The 17,225-nt window shown below is 42.3% G+C and overlaps 2 protein-coding genes across 3 annotated transcripts in view; one reads left to right on the forward strand and one right to left on the reverse strand.

Annotated features, from left to right (window-relative positions):
- On the reverse strand, positions 1 to 11,357 carry kiaa1614 (KIAA1614 ortholog). 2 transcript variants are annotated; one of them, XM_085151732.1, is made up of 8 exons: positions 11,257 to 11,357; positions 6,347 to 6,520; positions 5,032 to 5,786; positions 3,989 to 4,064; positions 2,832 to 3,042; positions 2,657 to 2,748; positions 2,418 to 2,590; positions 1 to 743 (listed from the first exon to the last, which is right to left on the reverse strand). In XM_085151732.1, exons 1-8 carry the CDS (start codon positions 11,355 to 11,357, stop codon positions 550 to 552), a joined length of 1,776 nt encoding a protein of 591 aa, XP_085007858.1. In that variant the 3' UTR covers positions 1 to 549. The 2 variants fall into 2 exon arrangements, with proteins under 2 accessions (XP_085007858.1, XP_085007857.1); XM_085151731.1 differs by lacking the exon at positions 11,257 to 11,357 and having other exon boundaries at positions 2,657 to 2,745; positions 6,347 to 6,488.
- wdr18 (WD repeat domain 18) overlaps positions 10,756 to 17,225 on the forward strand; it is a 25,097-nt gene continuing 18,627 nt past the window's right edge. The window contains exons 1-6 of the mRNA XM_085151741.1: positions 10,756 to 11,025; positions 12,911 to 13,021; positions 14,402 to 14,535; positions 14,781 to 14,922; positions 15,211 to 15,354; positions 15,448 to 15,512. Coding sequence (XP_085007867.1) covers positions 10,813 to 11,025; positions 12,911 to 13,021; positions 14,402 to 14,535; positions 14,781 to 14,922; positions 15,211 to 15,354; positions 15,448 to 15,512 — 809 coding nt within the window. The 5' untranslated portion in view covers positions 10,756 to 10,812. The remainder of the gene's footprint in view (positions 11,026 to 12,910; positions 13,022 to 14,401; positions 14,536 to 14,780; positions 14,923 to 15,210; positions 15,355 to 15,447; positions 15,513 to 17,225) is intronic.

A 17,225-nucleotide genomic window follows, 5' to 3' on the forward strand; every position in this document is an offset into this window, starting at 1 on the left:
ATAAAAGTATTATCTGGTGACCGATGGTGTGATATGTCTCGAGCTTCTTTTTTTTTTTTATTCAATAAAGAAAAGAAAAGAAAACAGACTTTGACCATTTGATTAAGGTACATTTTAATCCAGTCTGACTGATTTCAATTATTGACCAATGAGTTTTTCACTTTGAATAATTTTCTTTTGGCAGGTCCCAGCTGTTTTTAAACAATTTTTCTTTTTCTTTAACAAAAGCAAAACAAACACAGACAAAATAAAAAACCAACCTACTTCATGAAAACAAAACAAAAAAAATCAATATTAATATTATTAATATAATAATGAAATAAAATTGAAAAAACAAAAAACAGTATCAGCTCTGAGGACAAATACTGCATGGCATTAAACAAATATTCACACCAGCAAGTCAAAGTGATTTAACAGGAAACAAGAAGCTTCTCATCATGAGAAAGTGTAAGACATAGACTGCAGTTTTGCTTTAACTCTGTTACTGCCATAAACAGGTGAGTCAGGTTCAGTGTTGGCAACTGGTTCTTCAGTCAGGCAGTGTGGTTATCACTCTGAACATGTCCTCTGGTGTCGAAGGACCCGAATGGTGACAGACTGGTTCTCGATCAGGAGGTTTGTCACCTGGTCCAGACTGAGGCAGGCCACTTTCTCCTCGTTGATTTCCAGGATCTCATCTCCAATAGCCAGCAGGCCAGCATACAGTTTCCCAGTGCTGCTGTTCATGTCTTCTATATACACACCTGTAATGTACATAAAAATGTTAGTAGTTTGTTGCTCTATAAAAAAAAAAGCCCTCATAAAGCTAGAATGTCTTACTATTTATTACTGATTGAAGAAAAAAAGAACAATGTTTCTCTTCAGCTCTGTAGCCAGGCTGATAAGAAGTCAGAGCACTGTTGAGCCAACCATTCCTTTAACATTAACTAGTAATGACTTCATGAACTTCACAAATAAAATGTTAACTATTGCAAAACAAAATTATTCATAACCATTTCACAGATGTACCAGTATATACAGCTACTTTCAATACCGTTGATATTTATTTAGAGTTTTGATTTTGATTTTTCTAACTTTATTTCAATAATTACTTCCTCCAAATGATCAACATGTCTTTAGACCCCATTCCTACAAGACTGCTCAAAGCTGGCAGTAGTTAAACCGTTACTTAAAAAGTCATCACTTGACCCAGCTGCCTTAACTAAATATAAGTCAATCTCCAACCTTCATTTCACCTAAATTTTTTTTGAAAGAGTAGTTGCCAAACAGCCAACTGATCATCTACAGAGGAATCATTTATTTCAAGAGTTTCAGTCAGGTTTCAGAGTTCCTCACAGCACAGAGACAGCTTTAGTGGAGGTTATAAATGATCTTCTTATGCCCTCTGGTGTTGTATGTTATTCATCCTTGACCTTGGACTCACATATAAAATTGATCTCCCATTCCTGTTTCTTCCATTTAAGGAACATTTTTAAATTGCAAGCTATAGTTGCCTCCTCTGAAATGAAGAAAATTGTTCATGCATTTGTATCATCACACTTAGATTATTGAAATGCTCTCTTTATGGGCATGGACAAATTATCTCTGTTATGCCTCCAAGCAATAATGAATGCTGCAGCCAGACTCCTGAAACACTCTGGGATGCCAGCTCACATTACCTGCATTTTATTTTCTTTACATTGGGTCCCAATTGACTTTAGAATTCATTTAAAAATTCTCACACTTACATGGAAAGAATTATTAACCCCTCTATAAAAATGTAGTTTTTTCTTTATTTAAACAGTGTAAGGAATGTTTAACACAGGTCTTCCAAACATTGTAGTTTTATTTGTGATGCTTACATACACTCAATCTGTTACATTTTTTGACCTATAGTTTTCTGCATAGTTTTTGTCGATAACCGTTTTTTTCCTGACAATACAACATGGTAATTAATTAAAAACGGATGCACAAGGACAAAACTATGATGAAATGTATTTATACTTTTGAAAAAAAAATTATAAAAATGAGATCCAATCAGAACAAATTAAATTGTGTGGAAAGGCAGGACAAATGTGGCAGTGATCCAATCCTTGTGCAGTTGTTTAACGCAGTGTCATTTTCCTGGACTACATCCAGGAAACTTCAAGCTGCATGGTGCAAGGAACAGCTGTGACTGGCTCATCAGGCAGTGATGTGCTTTGTGATCTATTGGTGGTGCCGCACGCTCATTTCATTGTGGGAACTGTCATTTTCTACATTACCGTCACTGTTCCACAGCAGGACAATAAAGTCCCCAGATAGAATCTCCCTGACCCCAGCATATTAGTGAGTCGATATATTTAGTAATGTGAGTAGTATTTAAGATGATATCAGTAGTAATGTGAAAAATACTTATATATATTAAGTATTAGGGGAAGTGTCGGTAGAGTTAGTACCAGTGTCACGTCGTCCTCTTCCTCTGCTGATGATGAAGCCAAACGTTTGACCCACTGGTCGCTTAAGCTCCAATAAAAATGTCCCATCAGGGCAAATCTGAAGAATCCGCCCAACAGAGCAAACTGAAGAGGGACAACTGATGTCTTTGATGCCAAGACTACCAGGTAAGGACCTGAGAAACAAACAGGTGGGTAGGCTGTGATGGGCTGGTCTGAGAAAAGAGAAGTGTGTGTCTTACTGTTCAGCAGCTGGTTTATAGTTCGCAGAACGATCTTTCTTCTTCTTCAGCTCCAAAGATGACTTTCTTGACTGGAAAAGTGGCATTTCCTGCTGAACAGACAGGAAACAGATTATATATATATATATATATATATATATAGCTATATAGATATATGTATAATTCATGTTCTCACCACACTGAGCGACTCAACAGATAAAGTTTTCTTCACCAGGCTGGAGGAGTTCCTGGAAATTGAGGAGGTGGAGTCAGCGAGGGAAGGGTGGGTTCGCTCATGGGTCCGTGAGCAGAGGCGGTCGAGGCTGCTGGTTCGAGTCCTGCTCAGTGTGACGGTGGAGAAAAAACGTCGCAGAGAAAGACGGGAGGAATCTTCTCTGCTGCTTAAACTGCAACACAGATCCTGAGATCAGTCACATGACACCTCACCTGGAAACACCTGAGATCCCAGCTGGATTTAAACAGTGTATTGATCTTTCTGAGTTAACTTCAGTAATTGCTTCCTCTAAACCATCAACGTGTCTTTTAGACCCCATTCCTACAAGACAGAAGTCCTGCCATTAATTAATGCTTCAATCTTGATCAACCTATCTCTAATAATCGGCTGTAGTTAAACCATTACTGGCCTCTGACCTCTGACAGTGGACTCATCTCTGTACTTCTCCTGCTGGACCTCAGTGCAGTGTTCAATACTGTTGTGATCATAATTTTCTGTTAAAATTATTAGAGCATGCTGTAGGTATTACAGGTACTGCGCTGCAGTGGGTTGTATCATATCTGTCTAATAGACTCCAATTTGTTCATGTAAATGGAGAGTCCTCTTTACACACTAAGGGTAATTGTGGAGGTCCACACATTTACATTATACATTATAGACCTCTCTGCATTGAACCATACTTGTTATTAATCTCTGGCTCTCTTCCACAGCATGTCTTTTATCCTGTCTTGCTGCTCTCACGCCAACCAGTTGCGGCAGATGCCCCCTCCCTAAGCCTGGCACTGCTGGGGTTTCTTCCTGTTAAAAGGGAGTTTTTCATTTCCGCTGTCGCCAAAGTGCCTGCTCGTAGGGGGTCATATGATTGTTGGGTTTTTCTCTGTATGTAATATTGTAGGGTCTACCTTACAATATGCGCCTTGAGGCAACTGTTGTGATTTGGCGATGAATAAATAAAATTGAGTTGAATTGAATAGCGGGGATGAGCATGTGATCAAAACACAATTAAATCCAAGTAAGCGATCAGTTAGGCTGCTGCAACTAAACTCATGAAACACATGAATCCAGGTGTGATGCTCATCTCCTTGACCAGCTATCATAATGAAATCACACAAACTCACTGTGCAGGAAGTGAAACGTCAAGTTGGTGGAGCTCTGCTCTCATTGGCTCTGAGGTGGGCGGGGGATGACTCTCAGCTGTAAACAAATTAGAAATCTAGAGGTTAAGGTGTGTTTAGAGGCGCATGTGATATCATGTGCAGCTCTGCAGTGAACTCGGGAGGCCAAACAAACTGCTCACAGATTAAATAAAAATGATTTATGGTAGCTCCATGTTTATGTTTAGAGGTACAACAGAAGTTACAAGGTACAAGGAAGTTCAAGATATCCAGGCTTTCGCTGTGTTAGCTGGCTCAACAAAACTTAAAATCCCAGTCAGAGATGATGGGTGTCAGCATACTGGTTATCAACTTTCTCTGTTAAACTGGGCTTCAGGCTCTGAGTGCGCTCACATAAAAACTTGTGACTCTTCCTCTGCACTAAATGATATCTGTGAGTCCTGCCAGTCCAGTTAGAGCCATTATCAGAAGATGATGATAAAAATAGAGATAAAAATCTGTAAAGAACATAAAATTCTAATATAAATAATCTGAGAGACGAATGGTGCAGTAGCTGTTTAATCTGGTGATTTGTGGCACAGAGTGGTAAAATTAAGATCTGAATCGCAGTGAATCCATGTAAAACATTAACATACAAGCTTCCTGTCCCACAGGGTGATTAAGAAGATGTGGAAATCAGATCAGCGTGAATTAATGTAAATTGTTGAACAGCTATGCTTGGTGTGTTTTCTGTGTTTGCAGCAGTGTGAAAGAAACAGCAGCAGATCATAATCAAGCACAACATTTAGACATTTTCTGTAACAGCAACGAACACAGGAATGTTCAGTCTGAGCTGCCGCAGCTTCATCAACTGCTTTTAGGAACAAGCTGCACATAAAAGAATCAAAGGAAATTCTTCAGCTGATTTTAAACTCAAACTCTGAACATCACCTGATCCTGACTAGGCGATGCCTTCGGCACAAGTTACTGTGGTGATTTAGCAGGTAAATTTCTTAGCTCAACACAGAGTGTGCAGGCAAATGTTTTTCAGGAGATAAAGTTCTCACCTGTTGTATCTGCGCTCCTCTCTGAGGATGAGGAGTTCTTCATCATGTTGTTCAGATCTTCCTCCACCTCACGCCCTCTCCTCTCCCTAGGCTCAGGCCCCAATTGATGCTCTCTGTGCAGTTTGGGCGGGTGGGTGGTACACAGCCCCATTGAGTGAGGGGCATAGGGGTTGATTGGCAGGCCAGCGTAGGGCATGGCTTGATGAAAAGTCACCTGGGCTCCATTTAGCTCCACTGATTGCCGTCTCACCTGTGTGTAAGCCCCATCCTTTTCCACACTGGTGACAGAGCCGATGTAGGTCTCTCTGATTGGCTCAGTCCGCAGGTTAAGGTGCTGTCTGTTTAGGCTCCCCCTCTTGTCAGTTCCAGGTGAGTGTTGCCAGAGATTGACTCCGCATCTTATTCCTCTCTCACAGGTGTGATTCTGACCTGCTCTGCTCACCACTGTTCGCCCCCTTGGCTGCTTGCCAACAGCGTGCCCTGCCTCCGCCGTGCCATTGATGTACAGGTTCAAGTCTGGTTTGGACATCACCACACCAACTCCGCAGTTCCCCGTCTGTCTTTTCTGCCGCTGTCGCTCCAGGTAACGAGATTCCGCCTCCTTTTCCGTCTCATCCTCAAACCGCAGACGACGAGTCGGAGATGCTGCTGGCCGCTGCCTGGCCGACGCGGTGTTGGGTTTGCTGCTGGATGAGCCTCCTGAGAGACAGGCCACACCCCCTGACTGCACCTGTTCACATTGCCTCAACCCCAGGCTGAAATAGTGAGACATGTAAAAACTGATTCTTAATGGTTTCAGAGAGAAGGTTAAAAATAAAACTGATCTACAAAATCAGATTTGTCAGCGAAGCCTTTATTTAGTATTTATCGATTTGTTTGTTTCATCATAAAACAATCTTTTTTTGCCTTATTTTTAGAAGTAAAATATAATTTAAAAATAACTTCTTTAGTGTTTTGATTACAGTGTTTGTTTAACCCATTTCTATCTTTTCCCATTATCTGGTAAAACTTCAAGATTCAGGTGTTTGTCACTAAAGGTAAAGGTGACCAGTCAGCTGCTCTGCAGTGATGTAATTAAGAGCACAGAACTAAAGAACAGCTTCTTCATCAGAATCAGAATACTTTATTAATCCCGAAGGAAATTAGGGTTCATAAAACTGTTTGAGCCTCATTAGTCAACGTGTGTGTGTGTGTGTATATTACTCACGGCGTGTGTGTTACTCACGGCGTGTGTGTGTGATTGTGTGTGTTACTCACAGCATGTGTGTGTGTGTTACTCACGGCATGTATGCGTGCGTGTGTGTGTATTACTCACAGTGTGTGTGTGTCAGGGGTCAGCAGGCTGTGGTCTCCTCTCAGAGGAAAACAACGACGCTTCATACGAACTCCGTCCTCACACTGCTGCTGCCGCGGCAACCGGTCAACCACAAAGAGGCTGAACACATACACACACGAGGAGGGGTGAAGAGCGAGGATGACATCAGGTGCTCTGATTGGTCAGAGGGACAGAGGAAGGAGGATTACCAGGAGCAGCTGGTCAGGATTAATTAAGCTGACGAGCCCACAGACTGTTTACATCAGCACAGTGTGTATGACTCACTCTGTGGGGACATTTCTGCTTTTTCAGACTTTTGGCCCTCGTTATTTTCCAGCAGGACAGTAAAGGTGTTGTACTTTAACAAAAATTAGTTTCCATCATGTTGTTCTGGAACATGTACAGGTGTGCTGTTCCACCTGTTCTCATGTAATGATCAAGTAATAATTGTGTACTTGTAGCACTGATAGTACTTTTTTATACTTTTAGTCCCTGAGTGTTCGTTTGTGAAATGTTGTCAGCCGCCAATACACCTGAGTAGGTAGTGTAGACTGCTGACGGCTGATGTAAATTCACAGTTTTCGGGTTATCTCTACCAGCATGACACACAGCAGAGTCAGAACTCTGCAAGAGGCAGGGTTTTGGTTTTTGGTTATCATGGTAACTTCAGGTGTTTAACTCTATGGTTTCAGGGCTACTGGGGATGCCACCACCTGTTCCCAAAAATTGTCGTATATAGTTTTAAAACACACACACACACACACACAGACTACTCCTAGACAGGCCACTTCTCCTGTTCATCTCCCAGGGGCAGATGTTAAAAAGTTGTATTTTACCTAGAGATAAAAGCTACTTTTTATTAAGATGTTTTACAATCTTATTGTACATGAACAATATCAATAAAAGGCTATTCTATTCTATTATTTAGGCCAAAAGTATTTGTGAACTTGTTCAGATCATTTATTCTGTGACTATAAAGCTAAAAGTACATTTAAATAAAGATGCTCCCCATGTCATTCTCTTTCTGTCGGTTAGGTCACTGGAGGACAAACAGTGACTCTGTTTTCTAAAACATCAGCTGATATTTTTACTTGTGCAGTTATTAACTGGCCACCCTGCAGTTTTCTGCACAGCCACATCAGTGTCACTGTTCACACACTAAGGTTAATTATGGTGTGTCATAGGGTTCAGTGCTAGCAACAATTTTGATTGCATTACACATGCTTCCCTTAAGCAGTTAGAAGGCATAGCATACATTTTCACTCCTATGCAGAGGACACCCAACTTTATCTATCCATGATAACATCTGTGTTATTTGGTGTATGTATGTATCCAGATAACACACACTAATTAAACTACAGAAATGTCTTAAAGACACAAAAACCTGGATCACATCTAATTTCCTGCTTGCCGTGGACATTTCTCATTTCTATGGCAAATTCAGATAAAACAGGTTATTGTGGTTGGCCCTAAAAATCATAGAAATATGGTATCTAACCAGATTCTTACTCTGGATGGCATTACCTTGGCCTCCAGCACTCCAGCGGAATTTTGGTGTCGTTTTTGACCAGGATATGCCCTTTAATGTGCACACAAATATTTATGACTGCTTTCTTCCATTTGCACAATAGCTCTAAAATTAGAAACATCTTGATTCAGAGTGATGCTGAAAAACTTTTGTATACATTTATTACTTCTAGGCTGGACTAGTGTAATTTGTTATTGTCAGAATGTCCTAAAAACTCTATGAAAAGCATTCAGTTGGTTCAAAATGCTTCAGCAAGAGTACTGACAGGGACTAGAAACAAATGGCATTTTACTCCCATACTGGCTCTTTACTGGCTCCCAGTTAAATCCAGAATGGATTTAAAATTTAAAATCATTCTCTTCACATACAAGGTCTTGAATAATCTGGCCCATTATTTTATCTTAAAGACTTCATAGTACCATATCACCCCAATACAGCATGTCACTCTCAGACTGCTGGTTTCCCATGATGCAGTGAGCACTTCTCCTGCTCTTACCTCTTTTAACTCACCATGTGCTTTATACACCACTCTCCATTTAACTACGAGTTATCGATCATGTCTTGCTCTCTTCCACAGCATGCCTTTTGTCCTGTCTACGTTCCCTCACCTCCAAGTGGTTGCGGTAGATGGCAGCCCCTCCCTGAGCATGGTTCTGCTGGAGGAGATGTTTGGGGTTTCTCTGTATTATGGGAATGTCTTTAGCCTACAATATTAAATGCTTTGAGTCAACTGTTGTTGTGATTTGGTGCTATATATATAAAACTAACTTGAATTGAATTGATGTTAAATATCAACCAAAATAATATATTTATCTGAGCACTAAATCAGATACAGGTCTGAGAAATCAGACAAAACTTTAAGTAAGGCCCATGTTGGACAATAGATAACAACAAATAAAACTATATTTTAAATTTCGACAAGGCTAAATGTCAGGCTTTCAAATGAATTAAAATTCTGTCTGAGTCTTTGGTGGATCAATAAGTTGGAGGAAAAGATTGCAGCCTGCCACACCCTCTCATCGTCCTGTGTTAAGAGGATTCTGACAGTTAACTCAGGGGTGTTGATTTATTTAAACTATCATAATCATCCTACTGTAACCAGGTTTCTGTAATCAATCAATGTCTTGCTCAATTATTAATTCAAGTAGTAACAAGGATAGAGAATATAGAGACCTAATGTTGGTTCACTGACTGATTGGCTGATCGATGCATTGATTGACTAGTTGGGTTGTTCAGCTGATTGATTAATGGCTTTAATGGTTGTTTGGTCAATTGTGCTTCGTGCACCATTGGTAGTGCTGCTGGAATCAGTGCAGCATTTGAAACTATCTAACACAGAAATCTTCACCCAGAAGGAAGAAACTGAAATTCACTGTGCAAAGGGTTTGAGTCCAGAAAATTGAACCAGCCAACCACTGTAACTGTCTGGTGTAAAGGGATGTTAGGTTCCGATGTGGTTCCTTTTCTTTACAGATAACCACAACACCAAAGAAAAGATAAAGCGGATTCAATGAAAGCACAATAAAATAAAATCATCATGGTTTTATCAGTCTAGAAACGAGAAAGCTTGTTGAGATATTTAATTTGTGTACTCAAGTTGTGAAATGTGTTGGACTGCATTCGTGGTATTGTTTGACTGAGACGCAGTATTTTAGTTGTCACCACAAGGGGGCACAGTTTATCCGTGAAGACACGTATGCTGCTTCATCACGCCCCTGACCAATTGAGCGGGTGGAACTCAGGAATGTTCGCTTTGAAAGACAGGATGTAATGTGTGTCAGTGTATAAATAAAGTTTCCAAAGAGCTTAAGGATATTCTTTTGCTCCGTCGTCATTTTTCCTTCGAGTTCATCGCTGTTGATGCTGCACTGCTCAACAGAGCTTACTCAAACACGAGTCGCTAGTGCCCCATCACTTTTCTTTAAAATTAATTACGCTTTAAATCAATAACTGTTCTAAGATATTTATAACGTCAAACACACTCCAATCTGACCTGTAGGAAAAGTGATAAGGGCGAGAGCACTGTAATTGAAGTTGGTGCTACCAATTTCTACAGGTGTCCTTACAAGCGTGATAGGCCCCTCGCAGGATCAAAGCTTCAAGAACAGCTTAATAGTGATAGTAAGAAAGTCTCAGTTTAGTCTGTAAAGACAAGGCTTTCATTTACAAATTTGAGAGGTTGAGTTGGAGCAAAAAAGCCATTGCTAAGATGTTAGAATAGAAAAAAAAAGCTTGCTTGACTGGGAAGAAGTTGTTATCGACTTATGAACCAAAATTTGAGCCCTTCAGTTCATCATGCAGGATTTTTGTACGCCGTTGAGTGGGCAAAGGGATGGTTCATTAGTGTGTGACATCAGATGTCAAACGTGGAGGAAGACGCGGTCTGATGATCTGGGGCTGTTTTTCTTCATCCAGGGTCGGTGATTTGTAAAGACAAAAATATACAGTGTATGTGTCCTGTTTTATTTTGAACTTGAAAACGAGGGCACTGAGATTTGAACTCGTCCAAGATTTTTGTAGCGACACCTGCGGTGTCGAATTAAAACTCCTACGTGTTCTTGAGTTATCGCATTCACAAACCTCGGTGTCCACGGAGCTGGCCCCCCAGCAGGGGGATGATCGTACCCCATCAGCCTTTTGTGGTTGAGGGGTAAAAATGTGCGGTTCTTAAAATGGAGGTTTAATTATGCAAAATATTCATATTTGCTTTCAGGTGAGTAAAAACCTGAATGATTTATCATTTGTTTAGAATGTTTGTATAAATAACGCCTCCCGTGCTCTAAGTTGTATGTTTACTTGTGTTAAATATTTTTGGAGAAAAACAGGTGTTTCTAAATAGAGCCTGTCCCTACATCTCCCACAGTGCACCGAGCCCGGACGTGACGTAACGTTCTCGGACGTGACGTAGAGTGTACAGCGGTGGCCGGTGTGTGTGTGGATGATGGCGGCTCCTCTGGAGGTCCTGCTGAGCAGCGATTCGGGGTCCCAGCTGTGGAACTGCACCGTGTTCGACCCGCACAGCGGCTCCAGTCTGCTCTCGTACCGCGGCGGGAACAGCGGCGCGCGCAGCCTCACGGTGCTCGGCGGGGAGTACCTGCTGTCCGCGCAGCTCGGCAAGAACTTCATCAACGTGTGGGAGCTGCAGAGAAAGGTAGGACAGCACCTGGCCCAGCTGAGCTCACCTGAGCCCACCTCGCTCAGCAGGCGATAGTCACCAAAGTAACGCTCCGCCGCCCAGTGCGGACAGGGGCTCAAAAACCCGCAGTCCCTCTAAAGGTGTAAACAAAGCGTTTAGAAAGCTGCCACTTAAGAAAAAGTAGAGCCGTTGTCAGAACCACTCGAACCCCCTACCGAACCCCGTGTATCTGCCCTCACACCTTACCTGTGTGATGGCTGCAGCTCAACGTTAAAGAAGCGGATTCGTGAGTCCACGTGTTTTCGCAAAGGCTGCTGTGTTAGTACACACAGGTCTTGTTGAGACATCCTACAGATGTGCAGTTTCTATGTGAAGCATTCTACCTTGAAAGCGTGCTGCTCAAATGTAACATGGACACACCTGGTGGTACAGCAGGTACGCAGAGCTTTTTTCAGTGTTGCGGGTGTGCTGCTGATCACCTGTTGTTTGAACCTTGCTGACCTGTGTCTGACTTTCCCTTGGAGGTTTCATCACCTCAGTTTGATATCCTTTGGAATTTGGAAGCAGAAAATTAAAGGTCATCCAGGTCTTTGTCTTTAAGACAGTTCTGCAGTTTAACTACTTGGTGTGTGTTATCGGGCTTCATGGATTTGATAGTTGTGTGTCACCTGCACAACAGTGAAAATGTATGCTATGCCTTCTGATGATGCTGCCTAAGGGAAGCATGTATAATGTAAACAGAATTGGTCCTAGCAATGAACCCTGTGGAACTTCATAATTAACCTTAGTGTGCGAAGAGGACTCTCCATTTACATGAACAAACTGGAGTTTATTAGAGAGATATGATACAAACCACTGCAGCACAGTACCTGTAATACCTACATCATCCTCTAATCATTCTAATAGAATATTATGGTCAACAGTATCGAACACTGCACTGAGGTCTAGCAGGACAAGCAGAGAGATGAGTCCACTGTCAGAGGCCATAAGACGATCATTTGTAACCTTCACTAAAGCAGTTTTTGTGCTGTGATGAGCTCTGAAACTTGATTGGAACTCTTCAAATAAGCCATTCCTCTGCAGATGATCAGAGATGTTTGACAACTACTCTTTCAAGAGTTTTTGATATGAAAGGAAGGTTGGAGATTGGCCTATAGTTAGCTAAGACCACTGGGTCATGTTCCACAAAATGCATCAACTAAGCTCCACGTCCTCCTATCAGAGGAGCAGCTGTGCTGGTGCCTGGAGGGGCGTTAAAGAAGTAGGATAATAGTCTCCAGATGGGGCGCTCTCCAGGACCCGCTCAGGGACCTCGAGTAATCTGAACTGCTCAGCGCATAATGGAGATCATCAAATATTGTTTTCAGTTCTTGCTTTATTCTATTTAATCTAGTTTTATTTTGGTAGCAAAAATGTTATTCACACTGCGTTTCCTCTTTTAATTTCCTGTAGTAACTCTGATAGACGTCTTTAAAGAAAATAAAAAGAAATGCTGCTGGTAATACCCAATCATCAGAAGCACACAAAGCGTCACAATAAAAATGTTTGCTGGGGTTTATGTTTGTTTCTAATGTGACACATCAGAGCTCTGAACTGTATACAGCTCCATGAAGTGTGGTACCTGGATGGCATTACCTTAGGGCAACTGTTGCTGTGATTTGGTGGTGTATATAAATGAAATGGAATTGAAGTGAAAATTGAATGTCTGATCATGCTCAGAGCCTAAAGCAGAAAAGAAGATGGGGGGTTAAACACCAAGCTGATGCCCATGTTCTGATATTCATGGTCTCTGATAATCTCTGACTGGGCTTTTTAAATTTTGTTAAGCCAGCTAACAGAGTAAACCTGTATATGTTGATCTTCCCTCGTAGACACACCCACTTGTTCTTTTGTTGTTCAGGATCAGCTGCAGCAGAAGATCGTGTGTCCCGGTGTGGTCACTTGTCTTTCTGCTTCACCTAATGGACTCTTTCTTGCTGCTGGAGTCGCTGAGGCCATTTACCTGTGGGAGGTGAGTCTATTCAAGCTCTGATTGGCTGAATGTAATTTATTAATTTTTAAGATCCTGTTTAGCCTGTGCTGTACGACTTAATAGGCAGACAGCATGATGCAAATCACAAGTTCTTTCAGTAACTCTACTGATGTGAAGTTACTGTTCATCAGCATTCATTCATCCTGGTCACTCATCAATCAAGCGGTCAGTAAGCAATCTGCCCTTTGATGAATGGGATTGCGCCAGTCTGTGACCAGTGTGATGAGAAGGTGCCAGGCTGTTGTGGCTCTGTGTGGTTTGTACAGATGCTAGTGAGGCCCCTGATTGTTCAGTTCAGTAAATAAACTGTTAAACATGTCTTGTTTCTTCAGACTTCAATCATCCGATCCAATATATGTTACACAAAAGAGAGCCAATAGCAGCTGTTTAGCATTGGCAGAGAAGATTTGGTTTGTCATGGGTACAGCCCACATAACTGAACTCTGTTGCTCAACCCACGAATGCCTTTTCTCTACAAATGTGGCACAATTTAAAAAAACCAAAACAAAAAAAACAGACTTTCCAATATTACAGGAAGAGTTGTTACCAAAAAGAAAATATTGACCAAACAGAAAGTTTAGAATACATCCATCCATCTGTTTCACTCTGATTTAATTTAGTCTTGCTGGGGGAGGAGATTATCTGAGCTATAGGTGACACCAGGTACACCTGGACAGGTCTCCAGTTTATCACAGGGTTAACATAGAGACGGATCAGCACTCAGGCTCAGTCAGGACTTAGACTGGGGAAGGAACTCTGAGAACCAGGAGAGAACCCACACAAGAACAAGAAGCTCAACTACCCACATTCGTGTGGAGAAAAGATTCTCATATTCTTGTGTTCTCTGAAGAACTAACAGATAAAGTTAATCTGAACAAAAAACACGTCTTTAAGCATCTCCAGGTGTTTAACATAAAAGCTCATTATTGACTTACTGACACCACAAAAAACTGCTTAGATGATGCTGACAGAGGAGTTTAAGAAAGAGCATCACCATCTCAGAGCTCCTCAGCTGTTTCCATCCTGTTCATCAGAGAGGTCACAGTAGAAGCTGAATGCATGGAGGAGGGTTTGGAAAGTGAAATGTGAACACAGGATTGGAGATCAGCTCGTGCTGTGCTAAGACTAACTCACTAAAACTGGTTCATGAGAACATCTGGACCTCCTGCAGGTTCAATGTTAGAATAAAACTCCAGCAGACATATGGAGGTGATCAGAGGCGGAAGGAGCTGATTGGAACGAGGATTCAAACAGTTCAGGAAGAGCTTAGAGAGACAGTTCTTCCTTTTATGTTTTTGTCTTTTTGGGTTTTTTTGTCTCTTTGTTCAGGTTTGTTTACTTTGTTTTCTCACTGACCAGGTGTGCACAGGTAAACTGCAGTCTGTCCTCAGTCGTCACTATCAGGACGTCACCTGTCTGAAGTTCACTGATGACAGCAGCCATTTTGTTTCTGGTGGAAAAGACAACCTGGCTCTGGTGTGGAGTCTGTCAAGGTGAGACATACCTGAAAACACATCTGGAGCGTTCTGTAGCTTTTAATGAGGAGTAAGGTGTTTCATGACAAGAAGACAAATGTGAAGTCAGCCAGGAGAGAGGCGCAGTGTCCAGCAGGTGCAGCTTTAACTGTGTGTGTGTTTTATAAAATTCAGACTTGCCTGGTAAGGTCGGCGCGTCACCTGTGACTCTGAGATGTGCCAGACGGATCTCTGACTCACTTACTCTGTTCACTGTGTTTCAGTGTTGTCCAACTGGATGTAAGCCACGCCCCTGAGCCTCGCCACATCATGTCTCGTCACTCTCTGCCAATCACAGACCTGCACTGCGGCCTGATGGGAGCTCAGGCTCGAGTCGCTACCGCCTCCTTAGACCAGACAGTGAAGGTGAGTTTGTGCACTTCTGCTGATGTCACTCAGCGATCCAGACAGCTGTGACCCAGGTAAAGCGGACAGCTGATGATCTTCATCTCACCATAATCAAGATCAGGAGTTAGCGTGGTATTGAGGAGGAAGCTTACTTCGTTTAGTTTCTTTAAACAAGTTAGTGTCTTGAAACTGTGTCTGTGTCTGCAGTTCATGTAGTAATGGGTTAAATCATACCAATCAGAGCTCAGCACAGTAAAATATCAGTCATCACAGTCTTAGAGGTGTTTGTTTCTGCTAATTGTCTAGGTATGGGAGCTGTCCTCAGGCGAGCTACTCCTCTCGATCCTCTTTGATGTGGAGATCATGTCTGTGACCTTTGACCCTGCTGAGTACTTTGTGTTCTGTGGAGGAAGTGATGGAAATATTTTCCAAGTGTCTCTGTGCAGCCAGGTGAGTCTGTCTCATTTTTTCACCCAATCATGTTTTGACTCCTCCCGGCTTTAAGGGGAGACGATAAAGTTTACCTCTTTGAACTGTTTGCAGAGTCTCGGTCGGGAAAAGTCGTTCCAGTCGGATGGCGAGGGGAATCAGGTGTTTAAAGGTCACAGGTGAGACAGCCGCTGGTGTTTGTTTGCAGGAATATGGTCGCATGACATCTCGTGTGTGTGTGTTTATGTGTGTGTGCACGAAAACCAGCTTTCTTTTTTCTTCTTTTCAAAATAAAGTCTTACCCTAGAAGCTCTGATGAACCGTTTTTAACTTTTTGTTTAATAGTGAGAAAAAAACTGTGTGGACATTAAAGCTGGTGGGCCTAAATGTCACGCCACAGGTTCTTAGAATACGAGGGAGAACACGTGTATCAGAAACCCAGGGAGGAGAGACTGAGCAGGTCTTAATCATACACAGTTTGTTCCCCAAGGAGGAGACCAGGAATAAATAGACACAATTCTTTTGCGCAATTTTTGCAATAAGATGTTCTTTGTACATTAAATCCCGCCCAGTGCCGCGATAAAATTGTCCTACAACCCAAGACAAATGTTCCTTATATGTACAAGTTAGAGAGAGGAATTCCTCTTCTGAAGTTTGGATCACGCCAGCCTAGTTTCAGGAGGACGAGGAGAAACTCCCATCTCCGTCCTGTCTCTCTATCAGGCTCGTCACATCACAACCCAGCTGCGCTCCGCACTTGAGTCTCTCGCTAGCTGCTACTTCCCTCGTGGCACCGCCCTGTAAACAGACAGACACTGGACAGAAACGTCATCCGTGAAGCTGGCCTGGCTAATAGCCACGGTGACCCTCTCCCAACACGGCTGCACCCGGCAAACAACATTGGAAGCCGTTTCACCTGGCGATCCGGTAGCATGTCCTTCTCTCCCACGCCTGGTTCCTCCTTCCTCTCGAGCCTGTGCCTGTCCTTTTCTTTTAACAAGTCTGTTCAACCGCTGATAGGCCACCTCAGGGCCCACCCACACCTCCACAGATTGTCCAACCATTCCACAGTGGATTATAACAACATTATGCAAAGCACAAAAATGATGCAAATAACATCAATACTACACATACAAATAAACGCTAAAATCAGAATAAAACAAACACAAATTTCCACTGTGTGACAAGATGGAAATTTGTCTGTAAAGATTTATATCAGCGGATAGCCCTGGGTCATTTCCTGTTCCTTTTGCAGTAAAAGTCTTGTTCACTGAAAGCAGAGTGTGAAAATCTGTAGAAAGGATGGGATTGCTTCAATGAGTTTAATCTGGCACCAAGCATTTCTCTGTGGCGGTGACAGGAAGTGCGAGTATTTTCATGTGTGTGGAACAAATTGTGTTTCCGGTACGGTGCGAGGAGCGGCGCTGGTGATCACGTCGAGCGTTTGGAGGTCAGCGAGTCCACCGATAATTAACCTTCATCGTCTGTAACAGTCACGACGTTTAAGCACAAAGTTAGAACAAGTGGGGCGGGGCTTCAGACGGAGTGTGGCTGGGGCATAATATGAGTAGCAGAAAATTAAGAAACTTCATGTGTTGTACAAACAGTTTTATCTCCATGTTTGAAAATAAATGAATAACATGTAGACCGTCACATGCTCAACAGGATATGACCATGCCAGCCGACCAGTTCTTTATCACAGCAGAATATTGTCCACATGTTTTCACGGTGCTTCTCGTCAGACTTGTGGGAGTCTGCTTGGGCTGAGGTGTGACATCACGGCGATAAATGGTGGTGGGCTGTCTCTTCATTAATTCCAAGCTCGCCAAGCAGTGGGTGTGGTAGGAAACATGAATGACCATAAACTGAAAACAGGTGTGGGGAAAACGACA

The sequence above is a fragment of the Neolamprologus multifasciatus genome, chromosome 23 (genome assembly GCF_963576455.1).
Source record: "Neolamprologus multifasciatus chromosome 23, fNeoMul1.2, whole genome shotgun sequence".
NCBI classification, from domain to species: domain Eukaryota; kingdom Metazoa; phylum Chordata; class Actinopteri; order Cichliformes; family Cichlidae; genus Neolamprologus; species Neolamprologus multifasciatus.

What these genes read in the sequence shown, in the direction of transcription:
- kiaa1614 (XM_085151732.1), bottom strand. Translation starts at nt 11,357, where the DNA reads ATGTCTCAACAAGACCTGTGTGTACTAACACAGCAGCCTTTGCGAAAA. An exon ending in GAGGAGCGCAGATACAACAG is followed by an intron (nt 4,065 to 5,031) that starts GTGAGAACTTTA and finishes ATTTGTTTACAG; the next exon opens with CTGAGAGTCATCCCCCGCCC. An exon ending in TATAAACCAGCTGCTGAACA is followed by an intron (nt 2,591 to 2,656) that starts GTAAGACACACA and finishes TTTGTTTCTCAG; the next exon opens with GTCCTTACCTGGTAGTCTTG.